This window comes from Notothenia rossii (assembly GCF_949606895.1).
Source record: "Notothenia rossii genome assembly, chromosome: 7".
Lineage (NCBI taxonomy): Eukaryota > Metazoa > Chordata > Actinopteri > Perciformes > Nototheniidae > Notothenia > Notothenia rossii.
In genome coordinates, this window is record NC_136905.1 from 15,650,703 (window position 1) to 15,675,011 (window position 24,309).

The 24,309-nt window shown below is 39.1% G+C and overlaps 1 protein-coding gene across 3 annotated transcripts in view; it reads right to left on the reverse strand.

Moving 5' to 3' along the window:
* Positions 1-428: 428 nt before the first annotated feature.
* Positions 429-24,309, reverse strand: part of LOC307013200 (uncharacterized protein) — a 35,414-nt gene continuing 11,533 nt past the window's right edge. The window contains exons 3-4 of one of the 3 annotated variants that reach the window (XM_079640478.1): positions 837-999; positions 429-702 (exon numbers count right to left, since the gene is read on the reverse strand). In XM_079640478.1, the coding sequence (XP_079496604.1) occupies positions 641-702; positions 837-999 (225 nt within the window). In that variant the 3' untranslated portion in view covers positions 429-640. Of the gene's footprint in view, positions 1,000-10,840; positions 12,406-24,309 lie in introns of those variants that run through there. The other 2 variants (XR_013800891.1, XR_013800892.1) reach the window with 2 other exon arrangements.

A 24,309-nucleotide genomic window follows, 5' to 3' on the forward strand; every position in this document is an offset into this window, starting at 1 on the left:
CAGATTTGCCTTCTTAATAGTTTGTTTAGGTCCCTCACTTCCGTTTCGCTTCTCATGCACTGATTCGCTAGTTTTGAACAGCCAATCAGAGTGATTTCTTTCGCAGACTGCCTTTGGCCGACAGGGGTCAGGTCGGCTGAAAAGACCCGACGGTGCGGGACCTGTGCGGGACACACCAATCCGAATAGGGCGTGTCGACGCTCATCGTCGGCCTGACGCCCACCAACGCCGATAATCGGGTTGGCGTGTCCGTACCTTAAGAGAGTATCAATATATTAATGTGGTTATCCTTCTATCATGTATGCCTTCATGTGGTCCCCAACAAACAGATGTTTGCTCGTCTTCGCTGAAAGAAAAACAAATTAAAAAGCTTTCATATTTTAATGTTTTCACACTTTTAGCCTTTAAGCTTTGATTTTCTTTCCCCCACAAAAACATCAAAACAGTTTTCACTTGTTTGGAGCTGCAGCTAAAAAGACAGACAGAGAATTCAATCAAATGAAATAGGAGGTAATATCATGCAGACTCTAGACAGCCTGGGAACAAGGCTACCAAAGGATGTACGTGAAAGACAAAGAGTTTTTGTTGTGAAGCTGCAGTGTCTGAAATATCAACGAGGCTTCTAGTCTGTGGAGTATCATTAGTCGAAAACACTGGGCTGCGAAGAAGAGTCTTGCTGCCTCATGCTCATCATCAGAACAACTGCAGAAAGAAAGAAAAGGTACAAACTCAGCGAGGGACAAAACACTAAGCTCAATTCAGAGAGAGCCTGAACGAGGCTACCACAAACATCGAGGTAAAACAAAATAAAGAGGTGACATTGGGACATCACCCACTCTTTTTATCTATCTTTTTGTATGGGTTGATGACATCTGCACCCGTCAGCAGGCCAGCAGAGAGACACCATCTTATTTCACTCCTGTAAAGTGACACAGCATCTCCCTGAAGCCTTATCTGCAGCAACAAGGTAACACACAGCGCGCCGCTCCACTTAGATATCTGCAAACATATAAGCAGAGAAATGTGACAGAGCCGACTGCATCTCAGCCGTTATCACCCAAACAGGAGCTAATGTGTTTAAACACTGCCGCTGTTTTCCTGTTGAATCCCTCCTGCCTGATCAGATAAATATGTCATCAGAAAACTAATAGATGAGGCGAACTCTCAATCACGCAACGGAAAAAAACATGCTCCAGATATACATACAGAAGGCTTGGTAACCCCTCGCATGATAAATAGTAGCTGACAACAGAGAGGCCTGTTCATTTATCATCTGAGGGGGAAAATATATATCCCTGTGGACTTCTTTAAAAACCTTATGGGAGAGTCACTCACCAAAGAAGCACATCTGCGATAACCTAAATTAAAACCTAGCGGTGCTGTCAACAAGTTTGATTTATGTTTTTAACATCACAGCAAGCAGATGTAGAACTTTCAGCTCTTAACAGTTTTAAAATTCTTGATATCTTTAAAAGACAATCTAACAAAACACTGTCGGGTATGGACTGGGAGGAAAAATATCTGATCTGTTTCACATCAGCACTATTTACGGAAAAATGCCACACGTTCCACCCTGGGAGCTGTATCACATTTTCCAGATAGGTGTAATTTAATCTAAGAGAACATCTCTCCGAGTTTGTTTTGAGTGTTTATTTATCCGGGGAATGACAGCTGAGCACAGTGTCGCCCCTTTTCACTCATTCAACCCACTTCCACTGTTTCCCAGCACGGCCACCGTCTGCTTTCTGCTGCTCACCGAGCCGCTCTAAAGGAGCTCTTATGAGGACGCTGCTTATTGAGGGAGCGGGAAGTATTATTCATTTATTTTCCCCTAACCAAATTTTCCCAGTCAGACTCGGAACTGGTGAGTGTCCAATCTCAAACCTGATCGTAACCCCTGCAGACGGTTCCTTGCTCTTTTTCGTGCACTGAGTCATATAGCATAAACTAATTAGTAGTGTTGTTCTCCGTGCATCGATAAAAAAAACAATCTTGCTTTGTATTGTGCTTTCCTTGTGACAACTTCAGTTTATATAATATTCAAGGTCACCTATTATGCAAAATCCACTTGTTTATGTATTTTCTACATAACCATGTGTCCCCTCCGTGTAAATAGATTCTGAAAGTTTCAGGAAAAAAGATTCTCTCACTTTTTGTCCTGATCCATTTATATAAAAACCTGTTGATCTGATCAGATTTTGGCCATGATGTCATAACGATGTTTTGCCCCCCCCCCCACCTTATCACCTGAATCTCCTCCTAGAGCACCATTGTGTTCTTTTTAACCAAATCTCTCTCAGAGGGGCGTGGGGAGGGGCTGCTTATTCTCATCTAAAGTAACAGACAGAGAATCAGCACTTTTGAAACAGGGCTGAAACAGAGAGGATTATGGGATGCTGCAATGATCTGTTCGGTGAGCCAAACACTTCAGAGACATGTTTTGTATATATCTGAGACCTTTAATATATTGATTTAAAACAGTATAATATGGGACCTTTAAGACTTTTGTCTCTCGGAAAAGGTTAGTGATACATTTATGATAATAATTATCAGATTATGTTTGAATAATTCTTAATGACAACTGCTGTTTTATAGAGAATGGTGTTGTATGATCCGTTGAGTATTGATAACCAGAAAGAGCTTCCTTTGTACAGATTCAGGGCCCTGGAGCAAATGTCACTGCCTTTCAAGCCCACATTTCAGAAAGGACAAAAGGGGTCAACAGCAGACTTATTTCAACTCATTCCTTCAGAGCCTCACGGTGTGGAGAGGCTGTATTGCCCTTTGAGGTGGATATTGAAAAGACAATATAAAAAAGTAGACAGCCCAATCCATTATTCCTCTAGAATTACATTTTCCTCAAAAACAGAGGAGCCTTGTGAGACCCAATTCCCCGTGCTCCAGGAGATGGAAATAATTTGGCCCAAGTTGGCTAATTCTCACAGACTATGTACTCCTCACTGACAGCAAGGATGGTGTGACACCAAAAAAAAAGATGGGTTTCACAGAGGAAATATAAGACTGAAATGTATTAGACATAACTCACCCATAGCAATTGGAAAAATCTGGCCACACAACCGCTACCAAAGATGATGAGTGAGCTTTAACCTCATTGCTTTTTTCATAATCTGAAATTTTTCAGATTACGAAATGTTTCTGTCAGCGTGTTGAGCAACCAAAGCAACACGCCTTTTGTTCAGCATTTCAGTTACAGAGAGAAAACTGACAAGAGAGAACAAAATGAATTTGGGAACAGATGGCTCCCCTTGAGAATGCCTGAAGGGTGTGATTCAAATTAAAAGAAAATGAATTATATGAGTGTTTTCTGTTTTTGTGATTGAATTGTGCCGTAGCGACTATCACCAAGGGACAGAAGTGAAAATAAAACAAGTATTGTGAAATGAAAAACTCTGTTGTCCATAAAAACATTAATGATTTTTCTAAATGTTTGATGCTCTGGGATATGAGGTCTTGTATCCTCCTTAGAGCTTCAGACATAAATACATTACAGAGAGCAGGTTTGGGTCTCCTCTGCAGCTGTCTCGTTTTGATGACATCAGCAGGAAGATGTCTTGTTGTCCGGATCGGTGGCGTCATCGATCTGAGAATCAATTCGCTCTTAGAATAACCACCAATCTGCATCTGTGAAGGCCAGATAATCCAAATGCATTGCTTATGTTATCTGCCATTGAGTAAGAAAGCTTCTATTCTAAAGCAACAATCAATGTAACAAGAACTTTAAACTGAATGTATAGTAGGTACTCATAGACTCAGGGCAGGGGGACCTCCCTTGGTGACCCCATGACTGAAATAAATGCAACAAAGGCACTCCAGGATGCACTTCCAGTGGAGAAAACAAGATGCAGTTCTCTAATGGGTGCTTTAAAAAACATAAAGTTATACCGTGTAGGCGGTCCTAAGTAATAGAAAACCTTCTGTCTTCTGCTGGGGCAATTTTTTTTATTCCTTTTCCTGTTCAAAATGAAAATGTACATGTTAGCATACTGGCATATGTTAAAAAACAGAAAGTAAGGGGTGATGTGATCTCGTTATTTTTGCAGGTACAGTATTTGGGCGCTAATCAGAGTATTGGATTGAATGAGATCTTCACCCGATGATGACACTTGATAAAATCTTGTGATCAAAGTACAGTTCATTCTTTGGGTACAATAAATGCCACTTCCAAATATCACAGCAATCTATTAAATAGTTATTTGATAATAGCGAACTGTAAACCTCATGGTATCACTACAGGAAAGGTCAGGCTATCACCAAAGTAATTAGGGATCATTGTCTGGGGAACATGAACGTTCATCAAGCAGTTTGATATGTTGCTGTTCCTGCTCAACCCAGTCTCAGAGCATTTTGTGTTATAGTTACGAAATGTATTTAATCTATTGATACGTGATACGTGACCAATACCATTTTTGCATTTTTTCCGTGTCACGCAGAACGATTTTAAAAGCAATGCATTTCTATTGGTAGTATGTTTCGTGCCTGCACCACGTCTTTTTGTCCGGTCGGGTGTTGGAAGACCGGAAGCTGTGTGGTTCATAAAAACATTTTCTTACTCGATATCTTACCCTAACCATTTTATTTTAAAATGTATAATGTCAGAGATTTTTTGCTGTCCGCGAGGAAAAGAAATGGGGCTCAGAGCCTCAGAATACTGAAATCTGTATTTTTTTATAAAATAATTGTCCTTCTAATTTGCTATTATTTGGTGCAGGCATGAAACATAGGCTACTACCAATAGAAATACATTGCTTCTAAAATTGTTCTGTGTCAGAATACTGAAATCTGTATTTTTTTTTCCTTCAAATTTGTTATTATTTACATTGCTTTTAAAATCGTTCTGTGTGACATGACAAAAATGTGAAAATCGTGTTGGTGAACACGAATCGATAGATACATTTTGTGACTATAACACGAAATGCCGTGAGACTGGGTTGTCCTACTAGTGGTGCTTGATGAAAAGTTAAGGAATTAAGTTGTTCTTGGGCAGAACATTTTTATTTCATCCAATATTCAATGTAGATACATTTAACTCTCCATCTTTTTTTTCATTAGTTTTTACTTACACGCTATCATCTCAAATCATATTAGATTCAAACGGTTCATTGAGCTTATCACAGGAATTCAGCAGTTATGATTCTAAATCCAAGCATTAATTCGCTCTGCAAACCCCGGGCACCCTTAGTCCCAGCCGGCATTCGTTGATGATGTTTTAAAGCTTTTAATTGGGAACTGCTGTTTCTGGTTTATTTAATGGTTTTGGTAACATATCCAAATGTTGCCCTCGATTTTCATGGAGTGTTTAATGCTCAAACAACGAGAAGCAGAAGCAGCAGGAGATTTAAAGATTTAAAACATGACAAAAGAACATGATGCCTAAAAAGATATGAAAAAGGTTTCCCCACCAGGGCAGGATACTAAGAGGTAGAGATGGGGTTTCCTATTCTTGAAAAATAAATCTGCTGGCAGCTTTCAATCTTTGGTTGCTCCCATATTTGTTCCCTCATTGATTCTGACCACAAGAGGAAAGAAAGTGGCTTCCAAAACAAATATATTACGTTTTTTTTATGGCCAAACTATTTCATACTTTGAAAACAAGCAAACTCAATACAAGTGTCCCATTGGATTGTATTTTCTTTCCACCTGTTCAATGTTATCCTAATGTGTTTCTGTCCCCCAACTTGACTCTTTTGGTCTCTTAATCCTTATGTTTGTTTTTGTTTTTTTTGCCATTTTATGTAATCCTTCCCCATTTGTATTTGTATATTAAATGTTTTATTTTGTTGCCAAAGACCAGGACCTACTGGCAAAAGAGATATGGTTTTTCAATGGGACGTCTTTGAATAAAGAAAAAAAGGATAAATATTAAATCTTCATAGAAAAAAATGTTTGGTTCAATCTCAAATGAAGCTGGGAAAACATCAATGGGTTGACATAAAAGTGGTGTGTTTGAGTGAGCTGCATGCTAAAACAGCACAGGAATCCATTGAAGTGTTATCAGCATAAGTTTCACTAAATGGAGCTGCATACCAAATTGTATGAGAAGCTTCAGAAGCTAACATTTGCCGTTAGATAATAAACATAAAAAAGCTGCAGGCCCGATTCATGTAATAATCACATCCTGTCAATTTCACAAAGGAATGTTTGGATTATACCATCTTTGTTGAGACTTTATATTATTCCACATACATTTTATTGGAATAAGTTACAGATTTGTACAACAAAGCCTACACATGCTTATTGTTTATATACTGAAATAACCGTGTCTTTAATCACTTCTGTATCTGCAACAAACCTCATGACTGAGAAGAAAGAAAGTGATTAATTAATTCAATTTCTTGTCAACCTCGTGAAAGCAGTGTGACTCCAGTTTACCATTCCTCCTAAAATTGGAGATTCCAACCACTTAACAGTCAGACTCATGAAGCCACTCAGCGAGACAAATAAACTACTTGATCTGAAATAATTCAATCATCTAAAACTCTTCTTCAAAGTATGTAGAAGTTGCACGAGCAGGTAGAAATAAAGCTGGAATTAAATCTTGTGTCTCTCCGCTTTAGAAGACACCGTGACTAGTCGGTGAAACTGCATGAATGATTTCTATCGCTTGTCACAACGCTGGCAGTTTCTTTGATTTAGCTCAGATGTTGCTTTTTTGTTTGTTTCACAGTCTGCCCGCAATGAGCTTTGATCGAGATTTGAGATATCCGAGATATCAGTGTAGCAAAGGGTAACATAAAAACCTATTAAAGTTCTCTGAAAAGGATATGAAATTACATTACATGTTACTTGTTAGACACTTTTATCCAAAGCGACTTGCATACTCAATACTGTGGACAATCCCACAGGAGCGATTTGGGGTGAAGTTTCTTGCCCAGGGATACAGCGACATGCTGACTGCAGTGGGGTTTAAACCTGTGCTCCCCTGATCCGAACACCAACGCACTAATCCACTGCGCCACACACCTCCCTGAAATGAATGATATTCAAGATTTCTGACACTTTTACAGTTCCAACGGTTTTTCTCAGATTTATGTCTGTATGGCAGATTTATTTAAATGAATCGGTTAAAAGACAAATAATTAAACCGATCCCCAACTGTGCTTTTGATGAAAAGTGTGTTGAATGGTGGTCTGGACATCATGCCGGGTCTGGCGTCTGAAACAAGCTGAGATCACATGTTTGGAAATGAAGGGGGGGGGTACACTATTTCCTGTGTTTCTAACCAGATTTCTATTCACCAAAAGCCCAAGCTTGTCTAACTGACAGCTCCATTGACAGCACACTAGTGACACATTGGACCGGGCGAATAATAACAGAGACTCAAACTGAAGAATAGGCTGCCCCAGTTGCCCTTTGTCAGCGATGCCTTCAAATTCTGAGGAAAATAGCTGGGTGAGACACTTGTGAGCAATTACTTTTGTGGATGCTGTAACTGCAAGAGAAATTATATCCTGGTCTAAATCAGTGCAGTCTAACAGCCTTTCATTTACTGCCACTCTTTTATAAAAACTGTAAGTTTCTTAATGTCAGGGTGCAGATGTGGAATAACCAATATACATTTGTCTACTTCCCCGTTGATAAATCTCTCTGTCCATTCATCTTTTAGTATAGTATGTTATAAATATTTCCCTCCCTCTCTCACCGGTCCTATCACTTCACCACTTGAAATCCAGCAGTCTCAGGCCGCAGGTTATTTGTCACCCCTCATTTCTTCTTTGATCCCCCTGCTTTCCGAGGCTTAGGAGATTCAAGCCATCCCCGTCAAGTCTTTTGTAATTCATGACAGGCTTCTTTCTTGGGAATTCAATACATTTGTTTTCTTTTTCCCCCTCAGAACCAGCCAGCTGTTTCTGCTGCGTCCCATAATAATCGTTCGTTGGTATTTCTTGGTTCAGACTATAGCAAAGAATTTGCATGCGTGCCAGCGGGTAGTGAAGGATTGTGCTGTTGCTTTACTGGCCCACCTTGGACACCAGATGATGTCAATTCCTATTGAAATAATTGGTCTTAATAGGAAACAGGAGGGCTTTGATATGTGTTTCATCCAAAAATAAAAATAAATTATTATTATTCGCGATCAAGTATTTGCTTGTTGGAAAAGGCAAAAGAACAGTGCCTTCTTCAGGGATAACTGATCTCTTATTGTTCACTTATCTCCTCCGCTTATTCATCAGAAACAAGGAAAGACTATATTAATCAAAGAAAGGAATAGAGCTGAAAGAACACCGGGAGCAAGAAAACAATATCAGTAAAAAAGCCGTGTTTTGCCTGGGAATTGAGCCAGTGTGTAAACTAAGACTTTGGTTCTCTGCGCAGCATGTGGTGTTTAGTTGTGTCCAGGCCTCTTACCAGCTTCTGCCTTACACAGGAGGAAAAAATTAGGAAAGAAGGAACATTTAATTGTAGCATGCTTGAGTTAACCACTTCAGTTGTGAAAAGGTCACAGTTATTAACTTACCAATTGTCAGCCGATCCGGACTGAGGATGATAATATGTGAATTTGTTGAACATGGTGAGCTCAAATCACACAGGGCGGCAGAAGGCCTGGGTTGAAAATGTCATCCTGAGATTTGGATCTGAATCTGGAAGCTACTGCTTTTCCCAGTATTTGCAACTGTTTGAGCCCACACATTTATTAAATATAAATTGTAATACACACAGATTTTATCGGGGTTTAATCACATCCTGTCTAGTCTGATGCTTTTTTAGAAGTTAAAGTGACTTGTCGAGGAGCTGCACGTCACTGATAGCTTCTCAGCCACTGTAGGTTTAAGCCAGAGGTTACATTAAGACTTTCCTGCAAGTTTAAGATGCCTGGGGAGATTTTTTTAATTGAATGAAGAAGAAAAGCTCAGTAGTCTCATTTAATCTAGCAAAGCCCGGATCACTTTCAATACATCCATCTAGTGCTCTGGTATAATCAACATGAAATCAGGTTTAGCTTCAGGTTGCTTTTATTTACCTGAAGGTACATTTGATTGGCAGTAGATATACAAGGAATTTGTCCTGACACAAACTTAATAAATAGCACTGATATTACACAAATCTGATTATATGACTATATCCTAAATCTTGGTATTTGCTCACTGATCTCTTGAAATGTGCTTCACACTTCACCACTTTGAGGAAAGTCACCAAAGTTTTTCTGCAACCAACACGTACACATGTCTAGTTTTTGTAATGTATAGTTTCAAATGTTTGCTTTATTTGAATTAGATTTACTATTTTGTTACCTCACTGTCTTAATCACCTATTGTCCTGTGACCCCTTTAGGAACCGTTTTTTATTAGATTAGACTCCACTAACCTTCATGGTCTAGCTGTTTTCAGTTTATATTTGTATATGTCGCTATCAAATAAGCCATAAATAAGTAAGAAACCATCGACTACCAGATTTTAAACTACAACACCCCCCTAATACACTGTGTGTGATCAGTATGCTCAGTATCTCTTTGCTACTGGTACTGTAAAAACACTTTCTTAGTGCTAAAGGTTCGGATATGCTTAGTCAGTTGCATGACAACAGGTAAAAGAAAACATGTCCTTGTTCCAAATGGCCACACTCAAAGCCAGGGCAAAACGGCTGCCTGTCAAAAGGGCAGCTACAGTTTTCACTTAACTTATCTCTCGTCTCCAGTTCCTCCATGCCCATTTGTTGCCGTTCTCCACACATCCACCAGAGTGGGTGTTTGTGTGTGTGTTTGTCTGTATTCCTTCCTCGGATTTTAATGCGACAATTCAATCATTGAGAAGAGTGAGACACAGACCATCTTTAAAGACACAGAAAAGCATGTGTTGTGTGAACAATGAAAAATGAGAGCTTCATTTCAAAGCCTGCCTACTTTCTGATCTCTACACATCCGCCCAATCGCTGCATGAAGTGGGCATTCTTGCAGGATTTATGGTTATTGAATATTATACATTGTTCCTGAATGTAGCCCCCCCATTGTGAGCAAAGTGTTGGAGGATATGGTCTCAGGCACATTTTTATGATCCAACGAGCACTACATTTGAAGCATAAGGCATTGGCGCCTTAAGTTGGATGAAATGTAATTAAAAATATGGCTGATGTGTCCGCCCTTGAGCTCAAATGTAGGGTAGAGACAGAAGGAGTCTTTTTCTTGGTGGAAGCATGCATTTTTGGAGCATGCAGATTAACAGATGCATGTGATTTTTGCTGCAGACTTTGGTAAGCATTAAATTGATATCTGAAATATTCTCTTCCTGTAAAAAGTGGTCACTGATTGGATAAAAAAAATTGCTAAAGCTGAACCCAGCCCAACAAATCAAATTTCCTTTTTTTCCTACAGGCTCGCAGGGAATGTACTGTTTGTTTTTTAAAAGATAGGTTTTGATTCCAGTATCAGTGAACGTTTTGGTGGCTGAACACCATTTACAAGCTTTGATACAAATCAAGCCCCAAAGTCAAACAGGAACTAAACAACATGAGTAGGATGAATTCAGTCCTCTCTTCCAATAAAAAAGGCTGCTGATCATCAGTGTCAAGAGGTTGGAGGTTCCCACAGCTCTGAACGCACCACAGCACAAAAACAAATGCCAGCCGCTACACAATCAGAGCAGCCTGCAGCAGACATATCAAATCAAATAATGACCGAAAGCATGGGAAAAACCCTGTTAGGGTTCTTGAACGTCATTATAAAAGATTCATAATTGATGGAGGAGAAACCGTTAATTCTTCATTCTTTAGCATCAATGATCAGCAGTGGAAGAAGACTTGGATACAAAAATAAGACGAATGTGATGTGGCAAATATTCACTCAAGCTTATCCAAGAATTCCTCAAACTGCAATATTGGCTTATAATATTTTGACTGCATTAATTGCATCTGTATAAAACTCAGCCCCTCATTAGCCTCACAACATTTCTTACCACAACATGCTGAGTGGGAGCAAATCAGTACATGTTATGTGAAGTGGTACAAAAACCTAAATCTCACCATTTCTTGACATCCTTTAAATTGTTATATATTTGGACACATACATGTGATATATACAGAAGCAATCAGGAAAGAGTGCACCCAAAAGGCTGATGTTAGCTTTATAGTTAATTGTTAACCACACTATTAATCATAATCAAGGTTTTTATATTACCTAAACATAACCATCATCACCATAATTGTATTTGACACCACCATGACCGTCTCATAAATTTGATGGAAAACACCCCTCATCACACAGGACCAATCACATCACTGGAACAACAAAATATCTAAAAGTACACACTTTGGGGCTTCAAATATACATGTTATTATTTATGTGGTTTTACTTCTAAACCACATCAAACACAGATTTCTATTTGTGTCTGATGGAAAGCAAACTATTTGACATTAATTGGCAAATATTTCTTGGTTCCACCTATCCAAATATGAGGATTTGCAGCTTGTATTCTTTTCATATAACTGTGAATTTAATATCTATCAATTTTGGAGTGGTTGGATAAAGCATTGGTTCTGGGTTTGAATATCATGATGGGCATTTTCACAGTTTTCCCACATTTCAAAATGAAAATAATTTTTGGATGCAGACATTGACATCGACATTTTGATTGAAACACGCCACAGCATATATTACTGGAAATGTAGTGAAATGTGCCATATTAGTAAATATTCTGTCCCTCAAATATTGCGTCTTAAAACTATATTTGTAATGAACATTAAATGTTGAAGTCTGTAAACCAGACTAAGATATTAGAATAAATTTTTTTCGTATGCAGGGAACAAACAGGAACATTTTGTTAGGAGAATATTTGACTGGAAACATCTGCAGTTTGAAATCAGCATGGTGGAAAATCAGCGGGGATGAGTAGATGTGTGTGTGCATTTACCGTCAACCCTGATGACTCCAGTACAACTCGTGGTTCTTCTCCTGCGAGTGATGTTCTTTTTCAAAGACCGCAACCTTTAGATTGGTTTCCGGAGACTGTGCATTGCCAAAATGTAAACAGTGTGACCTTGTCTTAAGCAGAAGTGGAGTGCTCGTTGAGAGGACATGATGAAGTGTATGGCAGTGAATCAGAAACCTCCGCCGTGATGAGCCATTATCACTCTCCCCGGTGTGGCCTTATTTCATTCCCACCTTACAACTGACCTTCATTGAACAATGGGTCCTGCTGACTTAAAGGTTCCTCTGTCCTTTCTGCATGGATGATGGACGCCCCCACCTGACGTCCTTCACCCAGCACGAAGCCTGGACAGAGGCAGATGTCTGTGTCGGGGGTGACGACCCACGGTGCCACCGATAAGGAAAGTCTCCGATACAGTCTTCCTCTTCTTTTTCGGAAATGGACTTCAGGCTCTTCAATTATTCACGCTGTTGAATAATGTCGTTCTCCGCCTTTATCTGCACTTATCCTGACCGGTGATCCTTATCTGAAGGTTGAGTAATGGCAGAGTCAATGGGAGTTGGCATGGTTTCAATACACGGTCGTCGTCATTGGATGTAAAAGCTGAATAACAACGATGAGAAGTTCAAATTTCATGTAATGAGCTACAAAGGCAGGGGGAGAATACAGTGTCCATTAATCACTTTCACATGTATGTGTTGGACTAGACAGCTCGGAACTCTACTAAGTGCTATGATGGAACACAACTTAAAGCTGTTGGTTGCAGTGAAGAAGCTGCAGGCGATTATCACCCTACTCCCTAGCTAATTTAAACTCATTGTTTTGGTTTTCCTGACACTTTTACACTACGGTTCATTCTCACTGTTCATATCAACCCTGCATCCAGCAGCAGCAGGCAGCTGTTGTAGCTAAAATGCTCCAAACCAACAGCTGGATGAAACCTGTCAAGCACCAATAGACGGCCAAATCCAGCTAGCGAAATGGTGACGACCAAAACACAGCTAATGCAGACTAAGTCTGGGTTATCCTCACATGTGTTAGATCGATTGAATCACAAGTCGTGAATAAATAATGCTGGCTGTGTTGGTAAACGTTTTTCTGCGTCAGGTTGTTTCTAAATAACATTATCATTTTGGTCTGAATTGTCCTTGGGGTAGTGTCCAACAACAAAGTAAGGGGCATGCCCAAAATACTTCTACAAATTCCTTTAAACAGAGCCGGTAGAAGTACTCAGGTCTTGTACTTGAGTAAAAGTAGAAGTACCATAATGTAGTAATACTCTCTTACAAGTTAAACTCATGTCTTCAAAATGTTACTCAAGTAAAAGTACAAAATAATAAAAACGGGCTGAATTTTGTTTCCGTATACAACAAAGTAGAAAATAAACAAGAAATAGAAATGTGATGTATTTGACGATATTTGTACTATTATAAATCATTTATTTAAAACCTATTTGTCTTATAGAGAACCTATATTTGATTGCATATGGGTTACTCACTTCTGAGATAAAGATGTCACAATGACAATGACATGTTGTTTAATGAAATGTTCTTACATAATTAGTGTACAGGTCTACTGAAACTATGTGTGAGCTATAACTTATACCTAGAGATAACTTTAAATGCAAAACAACATTGAACTCTGTGTTACTTTGTCAGACAGATTAATCTTTAAGATAATCACTAGGAATGTAATCCAGCTAACAAATATTAATAGTTTAATATGGGCTGCAAATCATTTTTATGAGTGTATCAGCTCAGCGCAACAGCGTGGAACTCAGTTTCACATCAAGCAGAGCTGCCTGACTCCACTGAAAGGTGAACACGTGGTGATTTATAAAGATTTTGAAGGTGCATTATCAAGCAAAAATGAGCCATTATTCAATATGACAAGACAAGAAAGTACTCGCTCTCCTTTCGCACTGCTCAGAAAGTATGTTGACAAGAAAGAGCAATGCCAGTGTCTCATAACAGACAGCACATTCCCGAGCTGTCAGCACACTGCAAGAACTGACACACCCGTAAACAAATCATTACACTGCAGGGACGGCTGCACGAGTACACACATCCAGAACTAAATCGAATATGTTATCCCTGAAAAACTTTTATTGTCTGTGTACATATTTTCCAAAAAGTCTGTCATGGAATCTTGTTTTCCTTTCTCAGACTGAAAATCATAAATAAACAAAATAAATGAAAATGTAAACACATTTAATGAAACTACAGCTATAATAAATAAATCCCAACTCGGTTGTGCAAACAGGAATGGCAATCAGGCAACAGTAACTTGGCCAAATGGGTGATATGACTCATAGCACAATAATCTGATTTTGAACGGGCATTTAGGAGGTCAAAAACAATGAAAGACTCGCAGACTTCCCAGAAGCTGAAGCAAGTACCATTTAGATCCAGTAGATTGTGCTCTTTGATACTGGCAGTGCCCCGAGACAGACAGAGGGAGGCAGAGACTCTGCGATCCCATCTAAGCCTCGTGACTAATCTCTGACAATGATCTGTTCTTTATGAGGATTAACTTGCCATCAGTAGTCATGTTCCATGAGAAATGTGTTGAGCTAATTGATAACAATGGCCTAGATCAGGGTGAAGTGGAAAAGCTGCAGTAAGTAGCCCATCAACCAGAACAGATGTTTTTGTTGTTGATGTCTTCTCCCTCCTTAAAAAACTTTAAATCACTTTCACTTTCTCTCTAACAGTCAATCATAGCATGTCTGGGCACAGCAGGCTCATCTAGGGTTTGAAAGCAGTTCAGGAACTCTTTCCTCTCATTTACCTTTTTAAAGCAATCAAAAAAAAAATGTAAAGGGTCAGGCAATTAAAGGGAAACATTCTCTATCAAAGAAACAATCCCTGTAGAAACTACACAGTGAGGTCTGGGTTAGTAGCTGACCCATTCTTGAGCTATACAAACATAACTCCGATACATTTAGCATAACAAAATCTGATTCTACACATACATATTATGTTGGTTAGGAGCAGTAAAACTTAAAAGACCATTATGAGCAAGTGGGCGAATATATTTGTTGTTGTTTTTAGTGCCTGGATTTTGTCATCCAGTCTTACCAGGATGTGACGGAGTCTACCTTTGAGGGAATGGAAAGCCAGGCGGTCCAAATGCTATTTTAGCTAATTAGCTACTATCCGCTTTAATTTCATCTTCCCTGTCACAGTATAAACTGTTCCACCAAAAGGCATGCACCACGGCAGTCAAGGGTACCAAAATGTGTTTTGAATAAACTGTTAGCTGTTAGCAACCAAGCTCAAGAGCTAGCTATGCTTTGTGAATTCGTAAAAACACGAAACACCACAGTAGCCAAATGTGTCCCAAATTGATATAGACTTTTAAAGTGAATCTTTTAAGATGCAACCCATCTGTTTATGTAAACATATTTAAGAATAAATAATCTTTGATTAGCCTCCTGCTGGGATTTGGTTACCAGCACGTCAAAACAATCTATTTTTTTCCTTGTAGGAAAATGCACATCAACATTGTTTTGAATATTATCTAAGATCTGAGTCTTGAACATGAAGCATGAAAATAAAGAAGAAATTTGAATGATGGAGGTAAAAACTAATCGGAACAGATGTGCCTTCCCCCGAGGAAATGCCTCCCCTCCCTCATCATCTACAAACGAATGTTTCCAAGGCTGGCTGGAAAGCTCTCAGCAGCCTATCTGTTTTGATCATCAGATTTCTGACAGCACCATGATTGTAGATCACATAGCATGTTTGCAGCTCGGGTACTGCCTCCTCCTCCACTCTTGATTTGCCTTGCTTGCACATTTTATTCCATATGCAGCACTTTGTTGGATGGCATGCATCTCCTGATGAATGAGGCAGACCTTTGGCCTTTGTAGCAGCGTTTGAAAACAAGTGGAAGCCGTGAAAGTCGAGTCACGCTGCCGGCTTAAACTGGCATGCAATAATTCATCGTTGACATCCCATACACTCCGAGAAAAGAAATCTGCCTTGAATAAATATAATAAATGTGCTAATTATCAGCATCTCCGCAACATCAGCTCTTTTGCATTTTAGGAGGAATTACCAGCTTAAAATAAAAGAACAATACATTACAAACAAAAAAGTCCCTGCAGTCACTCTGCTCTCTTTCCCAGGTTTTTGCCAGTGGCTATAAAAAGACCCTTCTTGGACCAATTTCTCTTTGTGTTCTTCCAAGTTGGAAACACTATGCCAGAATTGTTCAACCTGAACAATTAGAGCTGACCCATACTGAGAGCATTACTGGTGGTTTGGCCTCATGTTTCGGCTTGGCATTGTCACAGCGGGTCAGAAATAGAGAGAAGGAAAAGAGGGAGAGTTTTCAAAGGTTGGTTCAATGAGGCTTTCCATCACCTCAGCTAGTTACTACCCCGGGATAATGACCCATATGGAATCCATGTGCTTGGCCAGTGTTACTATGAATGGGTTAATGTTAGTCACGGCCAGGTTGTCAAGCTTCAGATACAAAAGAAAGCTTTGATGGACTTCCTCTCGGTTTAACGCCGGAGCCGCCGGGAAATCTTAAAGTGAGTGTTTTGCTGGAACATCTGTCGAGTGATTCATTTGAAGCATTGGGTTAATGTTGTGTTCCTGGCTTTACGATTTAATCATCATGCAGGCTAATAAGAGGGTAAACAACAGAGATCAGATCCAAACGTTCATGTTGTTGGGTTTATATTTAGTAGTAGCGGTCATGCTCCTGTGAGTGTTTGCTTGAATCCGAAAACACAGTTTACATTTCACCTCGTATACTTGCGGTTCTATGACTCTTCAAAAGAGCTCATGCGCAGCAGAAAGGGCTAATTGGGTGGAAATATGTTGACATTTTGCCAACACATATTTCTCGAAGTAGCATGAGATGTATCAAATCAATTATTCAGATGAACTAAGCATGAATAGGAGGAGCATGCGATGGGTCACTGCTGGACTTACACTTTCCTCCTACTTTAATTACTAATGGTTCATTTAGAGAACTTCTGCTTGGTGTGTTGCATTTGCTTTCCGGAAGGAATGTCTCATCGGACTGTGGGCTTTCTGTAAGACATTTTTCAACGAAACAAAATGGGTCTTTGTGAGACCCCCTTTACCCTGGCCTATACTGATGATAGTAATGATGAAAAATGTTGATACTCTGAAAATGAATACAAATAAAAAATAGGCCCTTGATTGTTGCTTTTTGATATCTCAGAGGAGACGTGGGTCTGGTCTGTTTATCATTATATGATCAGCGTATAATGTCACATGAGAGCCTCCACAAAGAACAGAAAAAACACTGAATTTGCTGAACAAATCTGCAAGCTGATTTACCCTCATATAAATCTACATTTCACACTGTCTCCTCTCTGCACCTAAAAGTATCTCAGATTTCAAAGCCTGATATGAGTCCCACATTTCTGCACACAGTACGCCTCCAGCAGCAGTTGCTTTGCCACCACATATCTGTCCCACATCTGTTCCTGTCCCTTCCTCTCTACAGCACACTATCCTTGGATAGGTCCTTAAAATCCAATGTATCATTATAATGTGTTTTATGTTAACAGCCTCTGGGTTCAAACTCGGGGAAACCGGAACTGATCACTTTGGATATGATTGTGATTAGGCTCAAATACTGTATACAGCTAGCATCTGTGTGTGTGTGTGTGTGTGTGTGTGTGTGTGTGTGTGTGTGTGTGTGTGTGTGTGTGTGTGTGTGTAGGTGTGTGTGTGTGTGTGTGTGTGTGTGTGTTGTTGTTGGGAGTGGTCATGTACTGGATGCAGTGTGGCAGGCTGGGGGATTGGAGGGAGGAGAAGAGGGGAGTCAGGCTGACGGTGGCGTTCATTACACGCACCGGTGCACACACGTGACCTCGGCTCATACACAAAGCCATCAGTCAAACACACACACACACACACACACACACACACACACACACACACACACACACACACACACACACACACACACACACACACACACACACACACACACACACACACACACACACACACACACACACACACACACACACACACACACACACACACACACACACACACACACACACACACACACACACACACACACACACACACACACACTTTTCTACTGGCTGAGAGGACAACCTGCCTGTGATTCACCTTCCTGCCTGTCGGACTACAGCATGCCCTTTTAACTTTTAATCAGTGGTGCTGGGTAGCAGTTTAGTTTTCACCAGTGGGAATGTCATTTTGGCATGTGGAAATGATAATTTAAGATATCAGTAAAACAATTATAACATGTTAACATGTCGCCATTAAATTTTGACCAGTCAAAACTGATTTCCAGATTCCTATGATTTAATTGTAGATATCAGTTATATGTTTGAATACAAGTCAATGCTAAAAGTTGACTTGTGGTAAGTTACATCTTACACCTTCTATAATCTATATTTCAACAAATAAGAAGTTCATTGTTGAGATCAAGAAATAACATTGTTAAAGTGAAATGAATTATAGATATCTTTAATTAGAAATGCTTTTACTTTATGGATGTGATGGCTTTGAATACTAAGTCAAAAAGCAGTTTTTGATATCTACAATTTCTGTTCCTAATGCTACTGATAAAATGTTTAAAGGACTTGCCATAGTGAGAAAACCACGCACGGATGCAAATACAGTTATTTTTCCTTAATAGTTGTACATGTACAGTTACATCCATTCGCCTCCTTTAAATAATGTCTTCAGTCACTTCAGTACTGACCAAAAGGTTCAACACAATCCAAACAGATAAGGTAATGTCTCATGTTCCCGACAAAAAGCTTTTGGTTTTAGAATGACATCCATCAGTTGCTGTAAACACGTTGTTAAAACGTTAAAACAGATAAACATCTCTATAACTCTGTGTTTTTACAGAGAGGGGTCTGGTGGTTTTACTTGTAAATGTCTCTTGAAAACAAACAAAAGCAGAGCAAATGGATTCAAGTGCTTTTATATGAGTTTATCACACACGTTAAATTCATTGCAATGTGATGTCATGCTTCACATGGGATATTTGAACTTCACTTGCTTAAAACGTGCAAATGAAACGCATACAATGTGCTTACCAAATGTGTTTAGATAAAATCACATTTCATACTTTTTGTCAATGTAAAAATTATATAAAAAAGTTAAACGCAGAAATATCACATAAGAAATGCAAAAACTATTAATAATTCATGTCCAGCTGTTCTCTTAACTAGACCGAATTACTATGATTAGGGCTCATTGTTCATATTAATTAGATCTAGGATTTTATCAGGTTTGGTTTTATTATGTATAAAAAAAGATTTATTACAATATCTAAAGAAATAATGATGCAAACAAATGCAATTTCACATTAAAAATAGGATTTGCATCACATAAAGCGTATATGATCAAGCTTTTTTCACTAACTATATAGTGGTGTCAGTTATTTTTCTCACCATTTCTTTTGAAAACAGTGATTGGTGAGCTTTCTTTCAGCAGGAAACATACCATTCATGCTAACTGAAAACTCAGGTTAAAATGTTCAAAATCAACTCTGATGATCATTAAGGGCAATCCATCCTGCATGGCCTGCAGCCTGCCGCCATCTTGAAATATTGACGGCAGAAGGTGCAGGGAGTTTTGTTGGTTTCCTTCACCGCTGCGTCCCATTTGAACAGATTCAGGTCAGAGAACTTGACAAATGATTGGCTGTGTCTCAGTGACACACCGGCCCAATCACCACTGGACGTGTGGATGAAATTGCGGTGGAGATAATGTTGCTGGCAGACTCATCATTAATTACTGCCCTTCTATCAATATCTAATTACACCGGCTGTCTGGCTGAGCGAGAAGGAAGATGAACCTCATACTGGAAGTCATTTTATTGGCTATATAGCCACCAAGCCGTGATGCCGTTCCTCTAAAAGCAGACGGTTTCCAACCAGGTCCTCAGTGCCCAGAGCTCTGTCGGATTTAATTTTAGCTGTTTAATCAGAAGCCACTTTCCTCTCCGGATGCAAAGTGAATGCAATTAATTTTCATTAACCACCTTGCATGAAAGATAAAAACGCAGTAGTAGGAGTCTGAGATCCAGTTCCTTAGAAGAAAGCCTCTCACTCATCACACCTTGTATGTATTATGTCTGGAGAAAGTCAATTCATGTTGGGTGTATAATCATGGGAAATATATAGATTCACATGAAATGAAAACCAAATGAGCAGATCAGTGTAAAATGATTTTCTCCTGGATTTTCTTTTCCTTATGTTTGTCTTGACAGTTTTCATGTTTTTGTTAAAGTACTTCCAATTGCCTTGTTGATGAAATGTGCTTTATAAATAAACAGACCTTGCCTCCGTGTATGTTTTTTCCCAACTGCAAGGATACACAATCCTCTTCAAAAACCAAACAAGTGTAATTTGTAAATGTGAACTCCCCCTAATGTCATAATAAACACATACATTTACTTAATTATGATGGGAATGAGGGGCATGACCCAGGTGTCCTAATGGGAAGCTATAAAGACCCATCTTTCTAATATTTGTATTTGTTTCATTTTAATACAAATTCCCAAACTTCTATACTAAAATATAAACAGTCATAGAAGATATTCTGTTTTTAAATAATTTATGTGGGGCACCATTAAGCAGTTGATGAGTATTGGGCTGAGATGTTTTATTCCATTGATCCATACTCCAAAAATGTGCCGTCACTTCTAGAAGACAACAAAATCAGTCACCTGCCAGTGTTTCTATTTCTATAAAAATGTGTGGAGAAACTAAAACAAATCTGCCCTCTCAAAGGACGCCATTCAGTCTAAAGTAAATTATAGTAATGATGAAGGACAGGTACTTATTTTCATAGAAAGTGATATTTATAGGTTATATAATATACCAGAAATAGAACTGTTTGTATATAACATCAATATCCAGCTGAGAAGAAAGGCACCGCCAGATAAAAGTTGGACCAGCAACAAAAACACCATTAAGGTTTTAATCAGCGTGCAGTAGGAAGAGACACAGTGCATTAGCTGAGGTACGTAGTGGAGATCAGGCTGGTTATTTTGGCAGTCAGATCATTGTTGCATTAATGTGTTTCCCTCAAGAGGACGATGCAGCTGTCCTTGAGTAAAGCACTTAAATGCTATTGCCTCAGTAAACACTCGCTGCCAGGCGGGCGGTCGAACAAGGGAAAGGACTGCGGAGTGATTGGCCTGCTGTTGTAGTAGAGGTGAAAGTCAGGCTAAGGAACTGAGCGGCGTTTCAATAATCCAGATTGCATGAGTGAGCAAATAGAGCGAAAACCTCATATCATATCTACTTTCTCATGAATAAGAAAGGGAAGGTAATCTTTAATAGTACAACAATACCCAAGAGACGGTTTACTTTATCGTCAGAAACTCATTTTCACTATATTGCACAGTTTTAAATTACATTAAAAGTGGCTTTCAAAACTATGTAAAACTTATATCAAGACATTTTTTGATTCCCGCGGAACAACAGAGGAAAATGTATTATTTGCGAGCTGATAGTTTACTATAGTATTAAAGGTTTTGGTTTGAGTTGCTTACATGCAAAGACCAGTAGCTTTTTATCCTTGCAGTTCTGCACCATAGTTCAACGATAACACGAAGAAACGCACGACAGAAGAAAGAGAGACGGCGATTTCCTCTCACAGCAACCTCAATCAAAGAGTAACCAAAAGTGTTTTGAGTAAATAGTGTTGTGGATATTTTACCCTCGTTAATACTGTAAAGATGTAAAATGAGAGTAATCAATAATAAACTGGTGAAAGCAAACAGAGTTGTCTTAGTAGTTCTTTATACAAGCTTGTAGGTACGGTCATGCAAAGTACAGAGTCAGTTGCAGGAGTGGACTGTGACGAAGGTGTGGACTGACGGCTTCGGGCCTTGTACTATTGCACATGTGGTTTTATTTTGAAAAGTGTTTCCCTTTCCCCATGTCTGTTACTCCTGATTATGTTCACCTGGTGCCCTTTGTTGTCTCCTCACACCCCCCCCCCCCACACCTGTGTCTAATTGCTGATTAGAGTATGGGTATTTAGGCTCTGTTTCCCTGTCTGTGTTGGCTGGTAGTGTGTGTGAGGTCCTTGTGGCTGTAGGCTGTGTTCAGGGAGGAACAGCAGGATTGAGGCTGTGTGTCATGTGTTCATGATTTAATAAATGCCCACACCGGGTTGTATTTTGGACGTTCTGCCTCTGGCTCCTTGCTTGGTCGGGCCGCTCAACGGTCAGCTTCACATGGACACAGGGGCAATTGTGTGTGTGTGTTTTATAGAGGACTGTTGCTGTGCAGAGAAGAGAAAGAGATAACTCTTTCTCCTGACTTATCTTACAATGCTCTCATAGGGAGAGCCGCATTCTTCAGGTACGACCTTGGCAGGAAGCTACCGTGTGATACAACGGGTCGAGTTGACGAAACATTTCTCAGCATAATATCATCATTTGGTTTTACCATATAAAGTAATATAAGAAATTGCCACTACCATAGTGCACCCACAACTTTTTCTCTCTCACAGTTCTTTTAAAATGTGGTTTCCTGAATTTAACCACCAAACCGAAAGGAAATAATAAGTTGTCTTGACAAATCCAACAGATATGTGCAGGTGTACATGACATGGACAAAGGAAGAGTCAAAACATGTTTCTGTAAAAATCTCTGCCGCTGATGATATCCGAGTGCATTGAGAGACAGACGGTGGTCCAGCAGTACCTACAATCAGATCTGTCTCCTTCCTGCTGTCTTACATCCCTGCTTCACTTTAAAGAGCATATACCTTGGGGGTCATGCAGGTCAATTATCATCAGTGTGCCCCATGCACAGATGACTCCGGGGAATGTTAATCAATGCTCCAGGCTTTCAGCAGGACCTACCTCCAATTATTGAAAAGTCTGAATCAACCTGAAAAGATCATTTTTCTTTTTTGTTTCTTGAATTGTTAAAACGCTGGCATATCAAAAATATTCTTCCTCCTGCTACATCAAATCCTCCAGGAGGTTCATTAGGAGGAGTACTATGTAAATATCTTTGTCAGCAAGAGAACTGTGGCATCATTCCGACAGACGAGGTCATGTGCTTTTGAACAGACCTGTACAAACAACGCTAAGGTAAAATACACTATAGTAAGACCCACTTAATTGACTCCCTTGAGGAAACTGGGTCATTGTGGCAACAGAGTGAAAGAAAATGAATTAAAAGTCAATTGCGGATATAAATATTTATAAGCCTCTGTGATGCGTGTAAAAGTTCCACATTTGAAAGAACTGCCGAAAAAGACAGCAGTTTAAACATTTACATAAAATGAGAAGGCGAGGAAACAGAGTGCACGTCATACAGACTGGTTTTTTCATAAAGAAAACCTTTAATAAAGATTATAAAGAATATGGTCTTGACCTTATCAATATGAAACATGAATGCTAACTTGTATTATAATATTTTATTAAATCTAATCAGCACAGACATTAAGGATGATAGATAAAGTTACAAACCAAGATATGTTACTATAATATATGGTTATTTTAGATGTATAAATGCTCTCATAAGCTGAAAGGAAGGTAAGGAAGTGAAGTAATATCCCAAATAATTTTCTACCAATCATGAAGGTGGCAACAACAGTATCATTAATATTAGTTAAAGTTTATGGTTATGGCAAGTAAACCATGGTTAATGTTTGGTTTGTTTCTAAACACATGGAGCTCTTTTTTTTTAACAACCAGCTTCAGCTGTGCTCCAACAGTTTGCTATTTCGTGAACTTAAAGTTAGATGTATTTATTTGTGAGTCATGTTGGTGCTCAGTGCAGAGAGCATGGTGCACAGGCACGAGGGTCATTCAAGTATGGTAGGTGTTGTTATTTAAGTGGAAAGTGGGTGTTAGATGTTTCACTGACAATATGTTTCTCAGAAATAAGTTTTCTTCCGAAGCAACGTTCTGCTGCCACGCAAAAATAATACTTAAGATGAAAATAAACAATTTGAATGAAACACACTTGTTTAATGTGTTTAAAGAAAGAACATCTGTAACAATGTCTGTGAATTTTCCAGAGCCTCAAATATCTTGTGTTGATTAAACAGTACAATTCCCAAAGAAATATGATGTTAAAAAAATGACTTTACAACAAAGAGTTGTCAAGAAGTAGTTTGATCATTTGTGAGAAAGATCCTAGTAACAGCTGCTTCTCCTACTACATTTATACCAATTTGCATCAGTAAATATGTTTTGAAAAAAACAAAACGCCCCCCCCCCCCTGAATTTACAAACCATTGTTGTGCAGTCAATGTAGTGCTTAACACAAAAAGATTCCTACTGTTAACATTACCCTGGCTCCAATGATGATGTTTCCTTCCAAATTATAGCATTTTTTTAGCATTCTTGATTTGTTAAACAATGACTAAATCATCAAAATGTGCTATTGATGGGGTATGCTCATCCATACT